The following is a 24,186-nucleotide window of genomic DNA, read 5'->3' as shown; positions in this document are numbered from 1 at the left end:
TGTATTTTATGTTTAAAGTCTCTTTCTTTCTGCTTGTAGATTTGTTTGTAAATGCATCATAAACAGACAGCCCAGAATGAAGAAAGCAAGCAGGAGTGTTGGCTCAGTGCCCAAAGTGCCTGGAGTAAATAAAGCTCAAACAAGTGAAAAAGCCAAACCAGAAAACGGCTCCTCAGTGTCTGCAGTAACAAAACTCTCCAAAACCGGGACATCAGCATCTCTTTTGAAGGTAATAACCAGCAGAACATTCTGATTATTTGTATTTTTTGCACTAAAGCTTTAAAAAGGGTAGAACTTCCAGGCTTGTCTTTAATGCAGCTTAGACTGGAGGCTGCATGGGTGGCAGGAGGGAATCTGGGTAGGTACTGGGTACAGTGACAGGATCTGGTGTGTCAGGCTGCACTTTCATTCTGCAGAGGATGTGGAGAGCAGTGTGCTGTGCAGGGCTTGGCTGTTGTGCAGAAGGAGCAGAGTGGAAGTTGTGTTCTGACCAATGTTATTTGTTTGGCGTTATGCTTGAATGGTGTCAGTGACTAATAGGATTTGATAAGAGTTATTTACTAATTCTGAAAAAAGAGCTAATGAAATATCTAACATGAGAACTTTTTTACATCAGTGATCTGTGTCGGGTCAGTGCAGCTGAGTTCTTCTGGCTGTTTTGGCCTTTGCTTTGTGTTGAGGTACTGCTTGAGCTGAATTTTCACAAGTTGATTCTTGCTCCCAGAAGAAGTTCAAAGGTAGAGGTTTTCTCTTACAGTAGGAAAACAGGGCAGTATATGGAGGAGTGTATGGCTTCCAACAAACAATCAGACACGCTGAGGTGTGCTGCTGTGGAGTTTTCACCTGGGAGAAACCGCATCTGGGCTGGATGGATGGAATGAGTCTGCCTACTCTGCCTCCTTTTCCTGGCATGCAGACGTGGCTGGATGCAGCTCCTTTTGCTCTCTGCAGCCCAGTGTGCAGCTCTGTGCTGCTGCTGCCCTGGAACAGATGAACAGAGCAAGGAACAGGGTGTCCAGCAGCAGTCTGAACCACTGACACACGGGAAGCCACAAAGGCCATTTAATAACTGGCAAATAAAGATCCAAAATGAAAGAAGTGTAAGAGCTGAGGTCTCTCTGTAATAGCCCTGCAGGGTTACTGAAGTCAGAAGGTGTGTTCCCTTTCTCTTCTTCCTTTTCTTCTATGGAAGAATGGTTAATACTTTTGCTGATGAACTTGCAAGCCAAGTTTCAGGGAGGTTTTCTCTCTCTGCCCCTCCTTGCTTCCATCACCCAATGCATCTTGCAGTTTTCTTAGCTTTAAATAATCTTTTGATGCTTGTTGACACTACATACTTTATATTTCTAGAAACCTCTCAAAGCAACTGAAGTCCTTTGTAGTTTACTTATCAAGTTTCTTATGTCATACCTTTCAGGGAGATAAAGGAGGAGGATGATGTAACACTGAACAGATTTGACCCAGTGTGCTTTCACAATTTTACTAATGTTAGTAACACTTCTGGCTATGTTTTGGTGTGGGATTAGAATTCATGACAATTTATGAGTTTGAGGCACAATGAAAATTTTCTTTTGATTACTAAGGCTTATCTCAGATTTGTGTTCAACCAGGCTTACTCATACAGTTGGATGTCTTTTACTTGTTATGGTGCTGTTGTGCCAACTGTGTGACTTAATGGTAGTGAAGTGTTCTTTGAGTGTTCTGTACTTACATGACAAAGTGGGGTTTTTTTGTTTACTGGTACTGACAAATCACATAATTTCTCTCTTGAAGTATCAATAGAAGTTGCATTTTAAAAAATATTTTTAATATTATTTTATATTGTTGATGAAGCATTTGGCATATTGTTTTCCTCAGAGGTTGTGGGATATTCTCTTAGAGTTGAATTGGGGTGTGTGTGTGTTCTGAATTTCTTTCAATATTCTTTGACCAAAAAAAAGCTGGCATTAAATAACTTTATTGCAGTGTTTACTAATTTATTCAGTCCTTTGAGCTGGATATTGAGTGAAAGGCCTCTGTTAAAGAGTAGAAGTACAGTACTACAACAATCTTGGTTCAGTCAGTAATAATGTTGCAAAATGGAAAATTATTTTGTAATTATAGCATCCCCTCCATGCTATAACTATAGGCCAGCATTCAGCTTTGGGTGGGCTTCTTTGAGTGCATTGTTCCATACATTTGTCCTTTCTTGTGGAGTTTTCAAGCGTGTGGACAATGAGCACAGGAAGAAACTGTGGGACCCACCCTTGAGCAGAGCTGAGCCTGTCCCAGGGTCTGTTTCCCAATGCCCTTGGTTGGTTCCTTCTCTGTAGTTTTTGTCTCCCACTTTGCCCAGCACTTGTGTAAATGTTCAGCACCCCACACACTCTATTACTGCGGAAGTTTAACTCCCAGCCACTTTTAATCTGTCAAAAAATACTCTACAAATAATGTATTCTTATTTTTAAGGTCATTATTTTTTGACTTCTTCAGTTAATGAGCTTGTGATCCTGCTAACACTCCCAGCTGTAATTAGACAGCAGCTATACTTCAGACGAATTGCAAAATGCAATGTCCCTGAAAAGCCAGGACTTGGAAACCAATATTTGAATATTAAAAATTAGTGTGTGTTTTCAGCATTCATGTGTCTAGGCTTCTATTCTGTTTGCAAAATGCAGTAACTTAATTATAGATTGTTGTGAAGTTTGATGTTTGAAAAACTCAAATACAGCAACAACAACCATCAAAGAAAATCTTAGGTAGGAATAATTATATATATATAAAGGGATTTGAATGAGATGCAGTAAATAGGATATACCTGTTGAGAAACTAAGATGAAATGAATTGTATAGGTCATTATTCAAGTTTCGTTGCACTGAAAGAAAGTGGTGAGAGGAAAACAGAATATGAATTGTATAATTATAAAGTGGTTTTTTATACAGAAAAACAAAATAGGTCTGGATGAGCATTTCTAATTATGGGATTTTCTAATTTTTCATATTTTAATGTAGGAGTTTTTATGCTAAGCAGGATGGCACAGCTCTTAGTAAATGTGAAAAAGCTGTTTGATAAATACACACTATTGCTTTTGCTTCAATTAAAAAGATATGCTACAAAAATACTTTAAAGGTTCTGAACTGTTGCCATTGTGGAACATTAAAAGAGAGCTGCTGGTTTGTAATTTTTCCAAAGCTTTGCTAAATAGTTGTCTTTGCCAAGAGTATAATGTTACAACTTTGAGAAACTGTTTACTAATTGGCTGCAGAGGAGGCAGTGCCTTCCAACCTAGACCAGAAATAGTTTATGGGTAAGTCAGAAGAAGAATGGCTGTCTTAAATTCCTTTGTTCAGCAAGGACTGCAGATGAGTAATGTCTCAACGTGTGGATTTTACTTAAGAGTTCTTTTTCTTCAAGCTGAGTCACGTTTTGACCTATTTGGCTTGATAACATGTACTTGTACTCTAAGTGTCTAAAAGCTTAATCTAATTTCCCCAGTCTTTCAGCAGGGTAAAGATGCTGACAGCTCATAGTCTGTTTGAACTATCACGTTTGCAGGAGGGTGGGCAGCTCCAGCAGCAAAGCAGAAAATCACTATGCTGTGCCTTTTTGTGATACCTTGGTTTAGGCAATAGTTGCACAGGGTTGTTTCCCTCCCCATGCCCCCGTGCTCACAAAATGAGCTTCAGTCAGATACAAAATCTAGTCAGATCACAGGTAAACCAGGATTGTTGTACACCACTAGTTTGTGCTCAGCCTGTCCTCCCCACATGAGCTGGGTGGGCTTTATGGCTTTTGTAGCCCTCTGATATTTTTGCTTTCCTATTTATATTTCCATTGCCTGTTTGCATGGCTGTGTGACACAGCAGATCAAGGAGCTGGTCTGACTCCTGGAAGGAAGGAGCCCTTGCAAAAGCCTTGTTTGCACAGCAAACAACAATGGCATTTTCAAAGCAGAAAAGCCAGCTTTAAATGCACATCAGACTAGATCCTTGGAGTGATGTGTTTTCTTCCAGCCTTTTAGAAACCTTCTCAGAAGGCTACACCATTTCTTCTTACATGATTCAATAAAAACATGCTTGTCCTAGAGGATTTTACCCTTACAAATAGATGTTTCTATCTGTAAATTTCCTATATTTCTATCAATTGCACGCAGAGCAAATGTGTTCTCCTCCCAAAGCTCCCTTTTGTTTTGTAGCTGCTCTTTGTAAATGGCACAGATCCTATCCATGCTCTTCCCACAGTTCTGTGATCAGTGTTCCTAGCTGTTCTGGAATTGGCATTTGCAAAAAGAGAATAATGTGACATGCAACTTTTTTTTTTTTTTTAATTAAGCAAGCGTACCTTTACTCTAAATGTATAGAATTGTAATACCTGCAATATAATTTTTAACATGGATGTGTGGGGGAGCTGTAAGTTACAAACTTGCAGACGTGATGGAAAGCAGCTGGTTAACTCCTAAGCAGTACCTTTTAGCTGGGATGTTGGAGGAGAGTTCAAATGTGTTATCCAGCTGAATAATAGAGTTGCTCAAGGAATGCTGCTAGCACAGCTGTTTCCTTTTAATTTTGTTTCTCCTAGAAAGGGGAAAATGTTGAGCGCGTTTTGATTTTCACCATTTGAAAAGTTGTATTTTAAAGGGTATAAAGTGTGCCAATTAATGCTTAAGAGCTTAGTATTTCTAGACTTTGCTTTATTCTGAAAGATGTATTCTCTGTTTGGGAGTCTGGTTGTTGAGAATCCTGTGCTTGCTGCCTTGTCACATTCCAGGCAGCTTTTGTGGCTAATAGTAGTTTCAGGAACAGTCATATGAGGTTAGACAAAAAGTCCATCAAACAAGTACCTCATGTCTTAAAATTCCCTAGAAAAGAGCTTGAAAGCAAGGCAAGGATATATGGTGAGGGTGGCTTTTCCCCTGCCTCTGTCCTGGTTTCTAGTGGTCTGTAGCTTAGTATTTTGAGCTAGAAATTGTATTTTGATAATGTTGGATTGATTTTTTTTCTCCTTTGATTTGAGCTTTGTTCTGAATTTGTCCACCAGAAAATATTTTATCACACTCTGTTGAAGGATATTTTACTAACTTCCTGGTATTTGGTGTTTTAATTATCTAAGAATTGCCTTCATTTTTATGCATAAGCAACCTTACAGTCAAAATTGAAAGGTTTACACTATGATGTTTTACTGTGCTTTAATTGATTTTTTTTTTCTCCTTAGTACTGAAAGATTAAGAATTTTTGAGGGCAGAGAGAAGTTTCAATGCTTATTTTCCTTATATGTAAGGAGTTAAAGTTCCATTTCAGTTTACTGACTCTGCACTTACGCTTTTCAGCATTCTTGCATAGACACATGACTTGTCAAATATGTACTTTTTAAACTGAAGGAATCTTTAACAGTAGAAATGTTGGCTGTGCAGACTTCTGGGCCAGCTGTTTTAAAGCTGCTTCTTCCCTTTCTTTCAGACTAAGAGTAACGATGACCTCTTAGCAGGGATGGCTGGTGGTGGTGGAGTGACAATGACCAACGGTGTCAAGGCCAAGAAGAACTCTTGTGTACCAACAGCATCTTCAGCTCCAGGGACAACCATGAGCAGTCTGGAAAACAAACCCAAAACTATTGCAGGTAAATGAATATAGTGATTGTTAAAGGTGGAAGTTGGAGGCTTTTTATTTTCATTTAATGTTTTGAGGAGCCAGGCTGCCTACTGAAGTGCTCAGTAATGCCATGGTCAAATCACACACCTTCTGAACTCTTTTCCTGTTTTTAATAATATAATTGCTTCTTTGGAGAGTGTTCCTTTTAGTTTTTTTTTTTCAGTACTGACTATGCAACTATTATATAAGATGAAATAATATAATTAATTTAGAGAATCATAGATTTTTCTAAAATTGTCTGTTTAAAAAACCCATGATGCAAGCACTAAATCTCTAAGATGAATTGTTACAATGAACATTTTGGATGTTTTGTATTGCTTTATAGAAATAAAGTGAGAGGGCTTTCAGAAACTGTTCAAAAAAGTGAAATCAGTTAGTGTGCTATTGATATGGATTTAAATAGGTCTTGCCTTCCATTGCTGTGTTTTGATTCAGTAATGCTTGCAAAGCTGCAAAACACCTGGAAATAAAGGAGTAATGATCTATCTTTATTTTTATGCAATGAGATGAAAATACAGAAAACAGAAAATGCTGAATGTTGGGTTAATGCTTACTTCCAGTATTTTCCATTAAATGTATTTAGCAGTGTGATTCAGGAAATCAGCCACTGCGTTGCTGATACAAAGCACTCAGCCTGCTGTGACAGATACAGTATTTTAAATCCATATTCCTAACTTTCCAAAAACATACAGGTACAAGTTCCACAGCTAAGCGTAGCACTTCATCTGGAAATAAAGAGTCCAGCTCTTCTAGAGAGAGGATCCGGGACCGTTCCCGTTTGAGCCAGAGCAAGAAGCTGCCTGTGGCAGGGCAGGGGCCCAGCGACGCAGGGCTGGCAAAGCGCTCCCGCAGCCGCGCCAGCGCCGAGGCCGACATCCGCATGAGCAAGTCCAAGTCAGACAATCAGATCAGTGACAGGGCTGCGCTGGAAGCAAAGGTGAATGATCTGCTGACACTAGCAAAAACTAAAGATGTGGAAATCTTGCATCTGAGAAATGAATTGAGGGACATGCGTGCTCAGCTGGGACTCAACGAAGATCATCTTGAGGGGGATGAAAAGTCTGAAGAGAAAGAAGCCATTGTTGTCCATCAGCCAACTGATGTAGAGTCTACGCTGCTCCAGTTACAGGAACAAAACACTGCCATCAGAGAAGAGCTCAACCAGCTGAAGAATGAGAATCGAATGTTAAAAGACAGACTAAATGCTTTGGGCTTTTCTTTGGAGCAAAGGCTGGACAACTCTGAAAAGCTCTTTGGCTATCAGTCTTTGAGTCCAGAGATTACAGCTGGCAGCCACAGTGATGGTGGGGGCACTCTGACATCTTCAGTGGAAGGTTCTGCTCCTGGGTCAATGGAAGACTTGTTAAGTCAGGATGAAAACACTCTCATGGACAACCAACACAGTAATTCCATGGATAATTTAGACAGTGAGTGCAGTGAAGTTTATCAGCCACTGACATCAAGTGATGATGCCTTAGATGCTCCATCATCTTCAGAATCTGAAGGAGTACCGAGCATAGAAAGGTCTAGGAAGGGAAGCAGTGGCAATGCAAGTGAAGTGTCCGTAGCTTGCCTGACAGAACGGATCCATCAGATGGAAGAGAATCAGCACAGTACAGCTGAGGAGCTCCAAGCCACGCTTCAAGAGCTTGCAGATCTGCAACAAATAACACAAGAGCTGAACAGCGAGAATGAAAGACTTGGAGAGGAGAAGGTAATCCTGATGGAGTCTTTGTGCCAGCAGAGTGACAAGCTGGAGCACTTCAGCCGTCAGATCGAGTATTTCCGGTCCCTTTTGGATGAGCACCATATTTCCTATGGAATTGATGAGGACATGAAGAGCGGGCGCTACATGGAGCTGGAGCAGCGCTACATGGAGCTGGCGGAGAACGCGCGCTTCGAGCGGGAGCAGCTGCTGGGGGTTCAGCAGCACTTGAGCAACACTTTGAAGATGGCAGAACAAGACAACAAGGAGGCCCAAGAAATGATAGGGGCATTAAAAGAAAGGAATCACCACATGGAACGGATTATTGAGTCAGAGCAGAAGAGCAAAACAGCTCTGGCGTCTACCTTAGAGGAGTACAAAGCCACAGTAGCCAGTGACCAGATTGAGATGAACAGGCTGAAAGCTCAGCTGGAGCATGAAAAGCAGAGAGTGGCTGAGTTGTATTCCATACACAACTCTGGAGATAAATCAGATATTCAAGACCTGCTGGAGAGTGTCAGGCTGGATAAGGAAAAAGCAGAGGCCTTGGCCAGCGGTCTGCAGGAGGAGCTGGCACACACCCGCAACGATGCCAATCGATTGCAAGATGCCATTGCTAAGGTACTGCTTAAAATGCCAATTCTAACATCCCATGTACACAATGACCTATTGGCCTCTGCAGTTCTTTCAGAAGTCAAAGATTAATTATAAGCTTAATTGGATTGCAGTAGTGTTAGGACTGATTACTTTCTCTTGACTTTTGTTATGAAAATGATGTCAGCATTTAAAAAAATTAGATGGTTACATTGAGCTACAGGGTGACTGCTGTGTTACTTTTAAAAAATATTTAAACTCCTCAACTTAAACAGTATTTAAGATACTGTACTAATTTAGTGCTTAAATTGCACCCCTTCTGCAAGACTTTAGGTGCTGATTATGTTTTGGATCAAAGTGTTTATTTCCAGTTTGGTTTTGACCAAAATATTTCTAATTCATGCAGTAGCTATGTCCAGTAAAAGTATTTACCATAATTTAATATAAAAGCAAGAATCACACAATTTATTCAATAACTTTACATATGCATTTAAAGGTATATCTTCCTGAAGAGACAATTTATGCCAAATGTAATGTGTGAGCTATATATTAGCTGCAAATCAACATGTTAGTCATGATCACAAGCCTGTTAGAATCAACCTTAATTTGGAGTGAAAAACAGACTAAGATGATTTTAATAATTAAAGTTGGAGAGTGCTATTAAAATAAAAACCACTGAAGCAGATGACTTAAAAGCAGGGTATTTTGTCTGTTAAAGTTGGTGCCTGCCAGCACTGCCCACCCTAAGCCACAACCTATTTTCTCTTGTTTTTCTGACACCCTGTTTTTGCTGTTGGGTTAATGTTCCTGTGCCACTGATCCCAGCCTGTTGCTTATGTTACAGTTTTATGAGGCAGGATAAAAAAGCCTCTTCCCCTGCTTCTGAAAGAGAGAAGTCAACCACTTCTTCCCTTCACTGTTTTGGGTTTTTTTTTCAATTTAATAGTTTGACAGACTCCTCTGAGAACTGCTTCAACTCCCTAACACACCTCACACACAAATGTCACACTTGCTTAAGGAAATCACTCATCACACAGGTCCAGCAAGCACTAAAGTTGATGCATAAGAGATCAGGCTTTTTCTCTTTTGGCAAGAGAAATGAAGGGTAAAGAGTTTTAACATTTCCCCTCCACCCTGTCCCTTTTCCATGGCAGCTGGATGTTAGATTGGATCAGCTGCTCATGAAACCTCAGCCTTGGTACAGTGGTGGTGTTGCTTCACTTGTGTGCAGGGCACTGCTCTGAGAGTAGCTGGGAATGCTCATATATCCAGCCTGGGAATAAAAAAATTTTGGCCCAGGAAAAGAGTTGCACTAGAACCATATATAGTCAAAGGCTTACATTTCTGCTGTGTTTGTCTGGTTGCAGAAATAGATTGTAAGTGTGGTAGTTACAAAACAAAAAGTATGTTTAATATGCAACTGAGATATACTCTTCTTTAGGTTGAAGATGAATATCGAGTGTTCCAAGAAGAAGCCAAGAAACAAATTGAGGATCTCAATGTGACTCTAGAAAAGCTTCGGACTGAACTGGATGAAAAAGAGACTGAGAGGAGTGACATGAAAGAAACCATCTTTGAGTTGGAGGATGAAGTAGAGCAGCACCGTGCTGTGAAGCTTCATGACAATCTTATCATATCTGATTTGGAGAGTAAGTATTATGCATTTCTCTTGAGAGAAAGGATAATTTAAGGAAAGCTCAAGTAGAACACTCTAATATTGAAAATATTTTTACTTGTCTTTTGTATGTCTGAATTCAAGTCAGACTAGGTTTTGCAGAATCCTTACACACAGGGGAAGAAAAAAATCAAGTTGGCTTAGCTTTTCCAGACCCACTTAGTAGCTGGTGTGGGAATAAAACCTGTGAATATAGAACAAATATGAAATCTGCTAATACTGTTTTCAAGTTGTTCTTCAAAGTAGAAAAACATGTGGTAGAAAACATGTTTACTGTCTACCTGTCTAGCTGTCTGTGCCTTAGTTCCCTCTCTGATCTTGGAGACCTGCTCAGACATTCCTACCACAGGCTGGAATTCTGCAATTAGTCTCCATCTAATTAAGAACATGGGCAACTCTACCCTGGCAAGCTGTATTTGCACAGTGCTACTTAGAGAATTCACATACCTGTTAGTCTTCCATGTTATTCAAAGATGAAACAAGATAGCAGAAAACCCAAAGCATGATTCCTTCTAACAACAAGGGGAATATTCATAGAAAGGGTTTTTAATTGGTCTGCTATCAAGAAAAGTTGGTGTCTTAAGCAAGCTAAATTGTTTATTCAACCTCAGTATCTTCAGACATGGCTGTGAGTGTTGTTTCCCTAAGCAACCCTTTTTTATCTTGAAAGGCAATCACTAATTCTCTTTACAAAATAGTTTTAAGTTTTTATTCTAATTTTTTTTCCCTTTCTATGATAAAAGACAGTCATTTTGGAGCAAAAACTCAAAAAGGTTAAACAGTTTTGTTTTGTTTTGTGCGTTAACTGAAGTACACTCGTGCAGGGAACAGCACTGTGGTCAAGTGGATATTTGGTATCTGCCTAGCAATTCCTCATTACAGGCAGCTCTGATTTTAGATGTTTCTGCTTTGTGGGTACAAACCAGCTGTCAGATATTTAATTTCGACTGGTGAAAATTCAGGCAGACAAACCTCTGCCAGGGGAAAAATTCTCAACAAAAATTTTAATAGTCTTTGTTATTCATTGGTCTTGGAAAATCCATGTGGACCAGCCAATGTCCTGACGTGATCCTTTGGGGAAGCAAGCTGTTCTAGTTATATGCTGGAAGGAGAGTGGCATCTAGTGGCAGTAAGAGAGGATGGCACCCAAAGAGTTGTATAAACTTTAAAAAGTGCATTTTTTCTGACAACTTGAAAATTGTGTTGATTTTAGGTTCATAGTTAAACCTCTTACAGGAATTTTTTCATGGTAGTCTCTAAGTAGTGACAGCAGAAAACTTTGTGAAAAATCTGGGACTTAGAGGTAGTGCATGCAGCATTTAAAGGATAGAATTTTAAATACAAAATGGAAAATTATAACTCTGAAATTTTACTAAAGACAGACTTTACACTTAGGAGAAAGGTGCCTCATAAATGAGGTGGTAAGTGTTCATTCCATTTAATGATTAATCAACACAAATAGTAATGTAGAAATGGGAAACACTCCAAGCACTTAGGGCATGCTTCACTGTGGGCCTTTCAAACACCAAAAAGAGGCACAAGGAACCTACAATGGAACATTTTTCACAGTAATCTGAGTATTGAACTGTCACATTTGAGCTGTTAATATGTCTGCCTGCAGAAACAGGGATCTCTTTGGTGTGTGCAGCAGGATGCAAATTGCATTGATGAAAAGCACACAGTGTGTTGCTGACATGCATCCAGATGTGCTGAGAGCTGCAGTCACTGCAGCTGAGCTGGTCTCTGCTGGGATGAGGATTTTAAGCACAGTGCTTCAAGGGCCTGCAGGGGAAACCTAGTGGGGTGCAGCTGAGGGCACCTGGTTTGTTCAGCTGGAGGACACTGAGGGGGACCTCGCTGTGCTCTTCAGTCCCTGCTCTCTGTGACTGGTGACAGGACTTGAGGAAATGGCTGCAGCTAAGTCAGGGCAGGTTTAGGTTGGATAGCAGGAAAAGTTTCTTCACCCTGAGAGTGGTTGGGCACTGGAACAGGATCCCCAGGATGGTGGTCATGACCCCAAGGGTGCCAGAGCTCAAGAAGTGTTTGGACAATGCTCTCAGGCACAGGGTGGGATTGTTGGGGTGACCTGTGCAGGGCCAGGATTGTTATGATCCTGATAGATCCCTTGCAACTGAGGATATTCTATGATTCTATTGCATGTAAAAAGTCTAAAAAATATTAAAACAATCTGTGTTTTATATCCTCCCTGCTGTGCTGAGCTGAAACAGGCAGTGGGGAAGGCTGACACTGCACTAGATGGCGTGTTCCCTCTGGCTTTCACTTCTGACTCCCAAAAACTTGCAGTAGTCAGGTAGCCCAGCTGTCACATGAGTCATCTGCAGTAACTAAGTGGGAAACAGAAACCTGTTATTCTCCCAAGCAGTTCATAAGAGTTTGTGGGGAATTTTTTTCCAGAAAAGTTTGACTCCTGATGTGCAGAAAATATGTATTTGTAGGTTAGCTTACTGCTTCTCAGAGGTTTCTTCTGAAGCACAAAGGTAATCATTGCTTGTTCTCAGCACAGGTACATGTAGGTTCTCCTAGTCTGTAACTGTAAGTCAGTAAATTTTTAGGACAAGTGTAGGTGAGTTAGAAGGTGGATATATTTAATGTTCAGTGAATAGTTCTTTTATGGAGCTGACAGTGTTAGTTTTAATTCTGCTATATTTCATTTGAAAAGGATCTTGACAGCAGTTATGAAATGAAATGTTTGCTTTACCATATTTAGGCCTTTTCTAACAAAGTGTTGGAAAAGTCAATAGGATGTTCATTTTTTGTACTTTTTCTTTTTTTACATTTTTAGTTGGGGCTTTTCTATGGCTAATGGTGGCCCCTTAAGTCACCTTTCTTGCTGTGTAGATATATTGTCTGACATGATGAACTCAAAAGCAAGATTGGTCTACAAATTGCCTGAGCTTTGGTGTTTGTACCCAGTGCCTCTTCCTTACAGAGGAAGCTGTAGTTCTTATACTACTCCGTGTATTTGTGGTTGTGTTGGGATAGCCATTTCTATGCTAGAATCAAGATGCTCTCCCAGTATAAGGCATGCCTGTGTAACCAGTACAAAAACTGTGAGAGTGTCCATGGTGGAATTGCCTGTGTCAGAATGACTTGATTTAGTGTCCCTTCCCAGGAATTGTCATGGCTTTTTTTCTGAAACTACTGCACGTGTCTGAATATTGTTAGTATTTTTCCCCAGAAACTATTGAAATGATACAATTGAATGTTGATACTCATTTTTATTTCACAGTGACAAATTCTAACTGCTAGTTATATTATAATTAGTAAAAATTGCAGATACAGAACATCGTGATACCTTTTCTCTGGTAGCCTTACAAAAGTCTTCTTCCCACCCTCAGCCCTAGCTGTAAAGGTTTTCTTTACCATTTGTAGTCTGCATGTCCCAAAATATTTCTTTTTTTTCTGCCTCTTAGGCAGAGGCAAGATCTTGTTAAACTCTGGCTTAAATCTATACCATTTTCTGAAATGTAGATGTAATTGGATCCTGCAGTCAAACACGAGTTTGCTGATTTGCCATTTTTAATTATCCTATTCATTCATCAGAAGAGTCTCCTTGTTCTTCATTTACCCTAATATGTAGTTACTTTTTCTTTTACCTCAGTCTCTTTGTTGTCTGTGATCATTAAAGAAGGAGACTGGATTATGGTAGAAGTACCTGTCCTACCATACTGAAAATTCAGGCAGTGGGGGTGGAAAGGGTTTGTGTGTGTGTTAGAGAAGAATGTGGAGTTTGCAAGGATGCAGAAAGGAAAGGTGCCACATGGTAGCCTCTACCTATTTGGACCACTGGAATTGTCAGGCTGCAGTTGGTGGAAGAGGTGAAATCACTTATTTCAGTCATACTTTCTCACTGCATTTCAAATTCAGTTGCAGTTAGGTGGGGGGTATTTTTAGTCTCCTTGGTTGACTGGGGAGGAGAGAGAGCACTGTTTCCAACAACTGCAGTAAACTGCCCTGTATTATTTATGTACCTGCAGAATATTCAGACCATTGTGTTTTACTTCAAAGCATAAATACACTAAAATTTAATGGTGCGTTTCATAACTCACAGAAGCTCAAAACAATGGCACTACACAAGCTTTAACTGTGGGTGCATTTGTGGTTTCTGGTTTGTGGTTATTTTTAGATAGCTTGCTTTTAGTAGTACTGCAAATTCTGTTTTTAAAAACATTTTTTCTTTGAACTGTTTTAAAAACGAAGATGAACATCAGCTTGATTTGTTCCAAAATGTATTTAAAGAAAAAGGTGGGGGGAGCAAGTTTTATAACTTTGGCCTGAAGCTGGCCTCCTAGTTCTGAATTTAGCTCAAACAAACTGTGTATCAAGAGACAAGCTAAAAATTGGAGGGCTTTGCTCAAGTATTATGGTAGCATGAGATTTGAGTGGCCCACCCTGTATTATCTTCAAAGCTTAAAGATCAGCTGGGTGCAACTTAAAATGGGCAGTCTTACAAGGAGGAGATAAATACAGAAGTATTTGTCTGGTTTTTATATTCCAGCTTTGAAAGGTTATTGTGTTTTCAGGCCAGATGAGGTTTATATGATTCTTGTTAAGAAATTAACTGTGACTTAAAAAGTCCCTGTACCTGGGGCTGTTGAGCAAGGTTTTGTGTATTGAACAGCCTAAATGTATTAGACACCTTCAGCCATGTTGTGGAAAGAGCATTGCTAATACACAGGAAAAATATTTGTTTCCAGCAGGTGTTGGGATAATGAACCTGAACGAAAAAAAGCATTTAGTCAGTTTCTCCATAATTTTTGCAGTTTTTACAGTCACACAATGCTATAGAAATAAAACATCCTAAAATCCAAGGATCGGTGAAGTGACACGCTGATTAGAAATTTATGCTGCTTCATTAGTTGCTCAGTTTTCAGAATGGAGTAATCAATCACATTGTCTTTGTGTATTGAATAAAGGCACAAATGAGTAATAATTGCAGTAGCCAGTCTGTCAGACGCCACACACACTGCTGCTGGTGGGGCTGTGTGCCCTGTGTGCTCCTGCTGACAGATTTAGGGACCCTCTCTCTCATAACACGAGGCTGTTTGGCCTTTTGCTGTAAATATAGCTTGCTTTGACCTCAAATAGTAGCTTGGTAGACAAGAATGTCAGAATCTTGGGGACATGAGTTCAGTTTTATCCCTGTGGAAGGCAGGGCTGAGAGTGTTATGTCAGCTGCTTAGTGGCAGGAATTAAATTGTGAATCAAAAGGCTTCCTGTAGCTGCAGCTTGTGTTTGAGGAGGAGAAACCCCCAGACATCCATGTTTTTAGGGTCCTTTCATGTTAAATTGTCTGCCTTGTTTACTTACTCTTTGTTATTGCTTTGTCGTTTTAGTTTTGTGATTTGGGATTTGTATAAGAATTGAGTTTGCTTATGCTGCTCCCCTTACCAGCCACAGAGGAGAGTGTTGTACCTATTAACACCCTCTGGCAAATGATTCCTTTTCATACTATGTTTTTTCAGATGTCTTTGGTTATAAAAATGTCTTCTTTGAGTAAGTCTTCAAAAACATGTGCAGGTCTTTTCAGTTACTCATTTTTAAGTAAATAAATCCCTGACTAAGATCTTACAGGAAAATTAACTTTTTTTTTTTTCCAGATACAGTTAAAAAACTTCAGGATCAAAAACATGACATGGAAAGAGAGATCAAGAATCTTCACAGGAGACTCCGGGTAGGTAAAAATGGAAAAAGTCAATAAATTGTCAGCTTAGAATGTCTTAAGACTAGCTTATGAAATTTGTGAAAAGATAATATCATTAGATACAATGCCAATAAAACTATTATTTCTGAAAGACAGGCATCATGGGAATTTGTTTACTAACCTACAGATACTAAACAATACTAAAAATTTCTCAGTGTCACAAAGATATTATTTTGGGCTTAGTAGAAAATGTTCCTGTGTATTTTAATGTGGAGTTTAATATTAAATATTTTTCTCCTCCACTTTCAACATTTTATCTGTCTCAAGAAAAGAAATTAATGACTTTCAAAGTCTAGTTATTTCCAGCAAAACCTCTTCCATTTATCTTGTGAGTTAGGTTGTGCCTAACAAATGCCTCTGTCATTCCTGTAAATAATTTCCTTTAACAGCATAGGACAACTATGAATTCTAAGGATAACTTTTATTGTTAACTTCCACATTGGTGCTTCCAGGAGGAGTCAGCAGAATGGCGTCAGTTCCAGGCAGACCTGCAGACTGCAGTGGTCATTGCCAATGATATCAAGTCCGAGGCCCAGGAGGAGATCGGGGACCTGAAGCGCAGGTTGCACGAGGCACAGGAGAAAAACGAGAAGCTCACCAAGGAGCTGGAGGAGATCAAGTCACGCAAGTATGCCAGTGACAGCAGGGACATGTGGTCCCTTTTGCAGGGGAGGTGCAGCTTTGGAAATGCTGTTTCTTATTTATTGAGGCTCCAGAAGTTTGTAAATCCTCTCGCTGTGGGGATCTGTGTTTCAGCAAGCTGCTTGATGCTGCTTTCAGCATTTTACAACAGCAATATTTGTTTCTTTATACTGTGTGCTTAATCCACCCAGGGTTTTACAAAACCAAGGTGAAATGGAGGATTTTTCCAGTTTAACAGCTAAAAATGATTTGGCTTCCCACAGTGTGAAAAACGAGCAGTGTTGGCTTTTCTGTACCATCATTAGTATTTCTTTATTAGCAGTCAAGGCTTTTGGTGTGGTTAAAAACACAGCTGGGTTTTACCTGAGAAGAAACCTTCATCTAGTTCTGCATGTAACTTATGCTGTTTTCTTTCCACTGATAATTAGAGGTGCTTTCTATATAAAAACAAAAATAATCCAAGTTGTGGTGTGTTGTGGCTTCAATGAGGTGCTCCAGATATTTAGAAGCTGAGTTATATGTCTTTCAGAATTAATAAAGTCCTCAAATAGGAACATCTTGGACAGAACCGTTTGAAACCTGATTACCTTGTCTCTAGGGGTCAGATCTGTACATAGCTTACAGTAATGATGCTTGTGATGTGTATATTTAAAACAATTGTTTTCTGCGTGGATGGGAATTTGGTGAGATTTACATTACATTTAGCCCAGCATCTGGTAGGATAGGAGATCCTTTCACAGGCTGTGAAACTTGGAGAAAAGCTAATGCTGCCTAAAGATGTATACTGGAAACATATTCTTACCTCCTTAATATTAAATTGTTTTCCATTTATTCAGGTGGAAAAAAATTCTGTCCTCTGAGATGATTATTTTTATGTGGAATGATGAAATCCTTAAGTCTCAATTTTTTCCATCCGTGTGTGTGAGATAGGAGTAGGAATTAAGCCTTATATCAAATATTGATTTGATAGACTTTTTTTACCAGATGCTGAGCTCTGTTGCTGACAAGTAGTAAGAAATTACAGTGAAAATTTGGGTTGATAACCTATTTCTGAATTACAGTGGAAAGAAAACTAGGTTAATGTAATGACCCATTTGGACCATAGATTTTACTTCAATTTGTGTTGATTTTTTTAAGCCTTTGCATGTTAAAATGTTTTTTAAATGCCCTAAATGAGCAGCACATTGACTTCAGGCAGGAAGAAGAACGCGGTCGAGTGTACAATTACATGAATGCAGTGGAGAGAGATCTGGCAGCTCTGAGACAAGGCATGGGCCTGAGCCGCAGGTCCTCCACCTCCTCAGAGCCAACTCCCACTGTGAAAACTCTCATCAAGTCCTTCGACAGTGCCTCCTCCCAAGGTGAGTCCCAGCAGCCAGGGCAGCAGCTGCCCCTCTGCCTCTGGTCATCTGATGGCTCGGAGGCAAACTGCTTTATCCTGTCCTGACCTCCCAGTGATGGCTGCAGCAAACCAACCCAAACTGGATTGCAGAACAGATTGTTCACTGCAGTTAAGTGCAAGCATCCTTTTTTGTCTTGTCTTTATTTTTCTCTTTGCTGTCGCATTGCCAGTGACTCATATGCTGGATGCTTTGATTCAGTGCTCCTGTATATTAGAAATACATAAACACATATGACACACGTAATTATAGCTGGGAGCACAGCTGATTTCAGCCTGATTATTAAAATGTGAACTTAATGTTCCAAATTAAGCATTTTAAAAGCCATGTAATAGCTAGAGCTGAGTTTATTTCTTTTAATAACTTATATCTTATACTCAGAGCTCTGATGACAGTTAAAAGCAAGATCCAGCCAGTATCACCTATTGAAGTATATGGGAGATATTTTCTAAAATGAAAGGAGTCTTACTCTTGATGCAGTGGACTTTGCTATGATTCTGATTGTGGGAAGAAGTGGTGTTCTTCTCCATAGGTGACCAGAACAAGGAGTCCAAGTAATTATTCTGAAATGAGAAACACTTGGGTTTCACCTTTAACTGTATATGATCCTTGTGTGGATTAAAGTATTTCCCTTGCCAGGTCTTTGGGTTTTGACTTTCATGTCCAACAAAGTCACAGTAAGTTTCATATAAAAAGGCTTGGTCTGAAGCAGACTGTTAGCAGAGCCAGTGCAGTACTGTGCACAGCAAAGCTGCTTTCCACTGCTTAGAACCAGGAGGTTTAAGATATACAACCATTTCCATTATTTAACCATTCTGTAAATGCTTCTATTTTCATGCTTGCTCGTTTTCTTCCCAGGTATTTACAGTTTTTTACTTTTCTACTGTTAATTTGAAAGGTTTTTTTAGTATGTTACTGTAGGAAGGTGCTTTCTTGCCAGAGTTAGTTTAGTTAAATGATAAAACCCTTTTCCCTTCTTTGGAATCTTTTATTTGAAGATAATATCTGCCTTCTACCTCAGCATTCATGTCTAATCATTTTGTTAAATCATCAGATCACTGATTCACCAATTTAGAATTTTTCTGTTTTCATACATTTGTAAAAATGTTACTTGTTTAATCCCAAAATTTAAGATATATAATAAACTAGAGCTCGTGGACTTGGATTAGAAGCTAGAAAGGAGAAGCAGGTGATATAGTTTATCTTTCTTGTATTACGAGCAGAGCCAGGAGCCTGCTGCTATCTCTTTAATTGTCTGAAGATCAGAGAACTCGTAATGCCATGATTTACATCTGCCAAGGTAATAGTATCCTGCACCTTAGCCTTGTCCACCCCCAGCCAGCTCAGGCTTTTACCTTGGATGATAGAAAGACAGCAAATGAAGGTAATTGCAGGGGAGTAAATGTGTAGGCATACTTTCAAATGACTTTTCAGTCAATTGCTAATTGAAATTCTGAGAGAGTGATCTGGTAAAACTGGTAATGTAAAGTACAAGGTGAGGGTTGGCTTTAGCAGTCTCCTGTTGAACTGCAGAACAGTGTGATGCTCACCATGGCTTCCTTTCCATGTTCCTCCTAGTTCCAAGCCCTGCTGCTGCCACAATTCCTCGCACTCCCCTGAGCCCAAGCCCCATGAAAACTCCCCCAGCTGCTGCTGTATCCCCTATGCAGGTGGGTGTTTTATGACTGCACTTAATCCTTCTGAGTGAAGAAGATTGTGTGAAACTACAGGTGGTAACATAGAAATATTGGCTGACTTGCTGGGGAAATAATGATAAAATGTTGCCTTAAGTAAGTAATTACTAAACTGTTCAGTCTAACAAGTCTTTCACTGAGAACCACGTTGGAAACTTGGAAATTCTTGTTAAATATTCGCAATCATTGCTATTCCTGTGCTATTAAAAAGCGTGAGAGGAAGACTTTATTTGCATTCCTCAGTTTTAGAGCTCAGTTTGTCAGTTCTTAGTCCTGTGCCTGGCAGGGAAACAGCAGTAATCCCCTTTGGCAGTGGACTAAGGGCTGTGCAGAATCTCTCAGCAAGCATCAGTGTAAATCTGTATCTTTCAAAAATGCAGGCCTTACGGGAGGGTAGAAATAACTACAGATTTCTGCTCTTTGTTCATTTTGCACTGGCAGAGTTTGGCCAGTGGGTGATGGTGCTGTGTATTTTGTGCTGTCCCCTCTGAAGCTTTGTCCTTTTGCTCAGCTGCTGCAGCAGCCTGGGTGCACTGAGATGGCAGTGTCAGGACTCTGATGTTCAGCTTTGTAGATCTTTGCTGGCTTTATTATCTCACTTGGTGTGTGAAGTGAGATTTTGGCAGAAGCTAACAGGTTTAAGGACAAAGCAGATGGGACCACATTCATAAATAATAGTCAAAGAATATACATTGTTTTACTCCTTTGATATGCATAATTCTCCTGTTGCCTTCAAGATATTGCTATCCAAAAGTTCCAAAACTTGATTTTCACTGTAGGTCAGTGTAATGATTTGGTAATACATTCTCTCTGGCTGAGCTGAGGACTCTATAGCTATATTAGCTTTTAGTCCTCAAGGAACAATACCTGGAACAGACTGACTGTTCTCCCATTCTCAGACTAGTGCAGCTTTTATTCATTTAAGAATGAATTTCATGAAACAAATAGATAGCCTTAAAGCAAAGAGAAATAATTAAATGGTTTCTTGGGAGAGCTTCTGCTTCTTCTTGTGGTTCAGTCACTCGTGACAGCAGTTTTCTAAATTAGTTAAATGTGACGAGTTCACTGACAGATGCTTTGTTCCTATTGATCTGGCTTTATATTTCTGTTTATTTCTGCACTCTTGTAGGAAGAGGCAGACTTAATCTCATGTTCCAATGGGCTGAACCAGACCTTTGGCAGACAGAAGACTTTTTGGTGAAGCCTAAGGCTTATCTCACTTTATTTACCTGTAAATTAACCATGAACCAAAGTAATCTCTTAGAATACTGCAAAGCTGCTCAGGTTTACAACTCTTGTTTGATGTTCTTGATCTGCCAGAATTACTTGAATTTTGAATTCAACTTCTGGTGTAGACCCAAGTCATTAACAGCTGGATACTCATTAGTGGGAAACATTGCCTGAAAAACAAAGGGAAGGGTGGGTAAATGAAAACAGCTTCTATTGTCTTTCTGAAGATAGGTGGTTTTCTTCAAAGTGCTTGTAATTATCCAGAAGGCAATTGGGTTTCATGACCTCAGTTATGTGAATATTTTCTGCTCAAGAGAGAAAGGGGTTGAGTTTTCTTTATTTTCATATTGCTGCCTCATTTTCTACTGTTGCATTCTATGTAATTTTTTAAAACATTTTTTGTTTGTTCTCTCTTTCAATTGAAAAGCAAGATTTTAATAAGTAATCATTATGTGAGCTGACCTATTTGCTCCCACCTTATAGAAGTCATCTATGTTTCAAGGTCTTTGAGGAAAGGTGGATCTCTGTATGGGTGTTGCAGTGCTTGTTACAATTAATTTTAGTTCCTCTTAAATACTATCATAGGGGAATATTTACATGGGCACCCACTAAAAAACTGGCACAGTGTTGATAGTTCCATAAGATGGATTGGTTGCAAAAAACATTGTCCAAGTACAGATGCATCAACCATGTGCTTTGTCTTTGGACTGTGAAATGAATTTCCTCAGTCTTGAGGAGTTTTTGTTTTCTTGGTTTGTTTTTCTTTACAGCTGTGTGTATATGTAATGAGATAGATTCTTGGATATATTTTGCAACTCAAAACAAACAAAACCCTTTCTGTCTTCAGGTCCAAGCCTGCAGTGGAACATAGCTGTGTTTTACTATGGCTCTTAGCAGTACTGCAAAGCAATTTAGGAAGAGAGGTATGAAGAGAATGCTCTTCAGAATGTGAAAACAGCCCTGCTGGCTTAGCCCAAAGCTTAGCTGGTCTGGTATGCCACTGGGAGTGACCAAAGCAGATGCCTGGGGAGGAATATCAGGACAAGAGAGTATATCTGCTGCTTTCCCTGGGTACTTCCATTTTCTGTTTTGTAGCTGGAGGAGTCTCTGAAACAGACGTGGTTTCAGATTTACAGGTTACCTTTGAATGCCCTGTTTTGCTTTGAGCGTGTAAACTTCCATGGTCCAAGCAGTTTAGTGTCAAAGCCTTCCCATATCTTAACTAGTCAATATGTGAAGAACTGTTTGTTCTGCAATTGCCACGTGCAGGTGCACTGGCATGAAGTGCAAAGTGATCAGGAAGAGGTACCTGGATAGTGGTGATGGTCATGTTTCCTTCCATAGCTAACAGACACAAGGATGACAAGTCAGAAACCAAATACTTGGAGTTGAAGTGATTAGTTCATCCTGCCATAGTTCTGTTTCTAGTTTAAAGCATATCCCAGACACCTGGGCACTGCTGTATAGGTGAAGGCAGGTGAAAATAGATAAGCATCAGTTGGTTCATGTTCCTCTGGTTTGCAGTGCATCAGTCCCTGTGTACTGCTGGTAGCTGTGAGATTTGGAATTAGGAACTAAACAGTGCAAGGGAGCCCTGTCTGCAGTGCCAACAGGAGCAAAGAGACAAGACCAATATACAGCAAGTTATCAGCTGAGTGATACTGCCACTTTCTGACAATTCCCACAAAGGATGTTTGATTTTAGGGGTTAAAGGTACATGGTTATCCAGCTCTGTACATACCTGTGTTTCTTGGCTGAAGCTCTGGACTCCCCTGTGTCTGCAGTGCCAGTCCCAAAGCTAACCAAAATTAAATATTTTTATTTTAGCCTCATATTTTAACTGTTTCCTGGGGTGGGGAGATGCAATGAAATGGCTCACTTTGGTACACTTTAGTTAGGAAATGGCTGGAGGTTTTTTAAGTAGGTGATGTAAGTGTGAAATGGCAGCTCTTAGGGAAGATGTTGTGGGCATTTCTGTGCATGGCTCACAGTCACTTTCACCTGCACATTTAAAGGTAGAATCTTTGTGTGTATGTGCAGGACATTGGGTATATGAAGTGGTGAAATTCTTCATGCTGTACTTTGGCAGTTGTTCTCTCCATTTGATTTCCAGCAGAAAAGCATAACTGTAGTTTGACTCTAGCTGATGAATACTGTAATCCTGCCTGTGCTATGGGATGCTGTCAAGTATATACTGTTAACTTATTTTAATCACAATTCTGCATTTGTCTGTCTTGCTACATAATTTGGCGTGAGAAACATCTGACCTTTAGTATTTTGTGAAGATAAGACTCATTTAACCTTGGGCCAGATGGAGAAAGAGTTTTCAGGATAAACACATTAGTGGACTGATTATGATTAAATATTGGAATCTAATAGAAAGGACAGGGTGAATAAAGAATGAACTATAATTTGCAATAGGCTCTTTGAAATGATTAATTTGAAATAATTGTGGGCGATCCTCCATGAGTCTTCAGCAACTGAATCTGTTTCAGTAACTATAAGGGTAATTATTGCTTTGTACAATTCACTGTGTGAGACTAAAATGCTTATTTTAGTCCTTTTCAGTGCTTACTGCATTGTGTGTACGAGTCTGAACACAGCTGTGATCGTGTGCTTGCTAAAAGCCATATATTGCTAAATATTTATATAAAACTTGGAAACTAAATGCTCAATTCAGAGCTCTTTAGAGGAGAACAAAAATTGAAGTGACTTGAGAAGGAAAAAAAATAAATTGTGTTTTATTATATCTTTGACAAATAATAAAATGTGTCTCTCCATTTGTTCCCAGAGCATCTCAGTTAAATATGTGGGAACAAAAGCACTTGGCATTCTGAATAAACCCCATTTTTTCAGTGGTGTTTTTCTTATCAAAGAGTGCTTTGGGTCACTGTACCCATTGCACCATTCTCCCAACTTTCCAGGAAGAGGCACAAAGCTGTAAAGGCTTATGTTAATAACACAGATCATGCACTAAAACCTTGGCTTTGTGTAGGGGGTTCTGTTGGTTTAAATAAACACATCGAGTTTACCCAGAACAGGTTTGTTCAAACAAAATATAAATGAAGGTGAGAATTAATACAAAAACTGCAGCAGCATTCTCAGCCTTAATTTTTAACATTGGTCTGAGGAACAGGTCTCAGCTTAAAGAAGTAAATGTTACAGGATCAAGGCATAGGCAGATTGGCAAAAGTAAAGGTTTTGAAAGTAAAGAAGGAAAATTTTTCAAAGGTTTCTTTATTTTTTGTAGTTCTTTAAAATTATTAATAATATCATATCTGGATTTCTAAAGCTTATTCTGCAATTCCACATTTGGTTTTTTTACCTTTGTGTTATGTCTGACACAAGTATTTTTCCATTTCAGAGGCATTCCATAAGTGGGCCAATCTCAGCTTCAAAACCCCTTGCTACACTGACAGACAAAAGACCAAGCTATGCAGAAATTCCTGTTCAAGGTACTGATTCAAGGTCATTTAAATTTTGGTTTTAGCACTGCTGTTGATAGTTTTTTAAAAAATTATTTAGTATCCAAAGCATCATCATGTTACTTTTTATTATCTAAATATCTTAGTAGAATTATAGACTATTTCATGTTTAAGTTCTTTCTATTTGTGTTTCATCACATGTGGTGGTATAACATAAAGATGCATTTTTGAATTTCCAACAGAACCACAACTGCATGCTGATAACTTGGTACTAGTCTGACAAGTTTTGGTGTGTGCATAAACTAAGATCACTTGTAAAATCAAGATAAGATAATTTCAGGGACATATCTTGCAGCTGTCCCACATATTAAAAAACCCAACCTCTGGAGTTACAGGTTTTTTAACCCCCCAAAATGAAACAGAGATGATGGTTGGCATTGTATTGCATGTGAACAATAAAATAACCTAA

The 24,186-nt window shown here is 39.3% G+C and overlaps 1 protein-coding gene across 4 annotated transcripts in view; it reads left to right on the top strand.

Annotated features, from left to right (window-relative positions):
• The window catches only part of SPECC1L (sperm antigen with calponin homology and coiled-coil domains 1 like), a 62,840-nt gene that overhangs the window by 13,651 nt on the left and 25,003 nt on the right, over nt 1–24,186 (top strand). For all 4 annotated transcript variants that reach the window (XM_064392546.1, XM_064392547.1, XM_064392548.1 and 1 more), the window contains exons 2-10: nt 40–229; nt 5,436–5,595; nt 6,320–7,953; nt 9,368–9,575; nt 15,223–15,296; nt 15,779–15,954; nt 17,163–17,329; nt 18,947–19,038; nt 23,657–23,747. In XM_064392546.1, the coding sequence (XP_064248616.1) occupies nt 77–229; nt 5,436–5,595; nt 6,320–7,953; nt 9,368–9,575; nt 15,223–15,296; nt 15,779–15,954; nt 17,163–17,329; nt 18,947–19,038; nt 23,657–23,747 (2,755 nt within the window). In that variant the 5' untranslated portion in view covers nt 40–76. The remainder of the gene's footprint in view (nt 1–39; nt 230–5,435; nt 5,596–6,319; nt 7,954–9,367; nt 9,576–15,222; nt 15,297–15,778; nt 15,955–17,162; nt 17,330–18,946; nt 19,039–23,656; nt 23,748–24,186) is intronic.

The sequence above is a fragment of the Passer domesticus genome, chromosome 17, assembly GCF_036417665.1.
Source record: "Passer domesticus isolate bPasDom1 chromosome 17, bPasDom1.hap1, whole genome shotgun sequence".
Taxonomy (NCBI): Eukaryota; Metazoa; Chordata; class Aves; order Passeriformes; family Passeridae; genus Passer; species Passer domesticus.
This window is presented reverse-complemented; position numbering and strand designations above follow the sequence as displayed.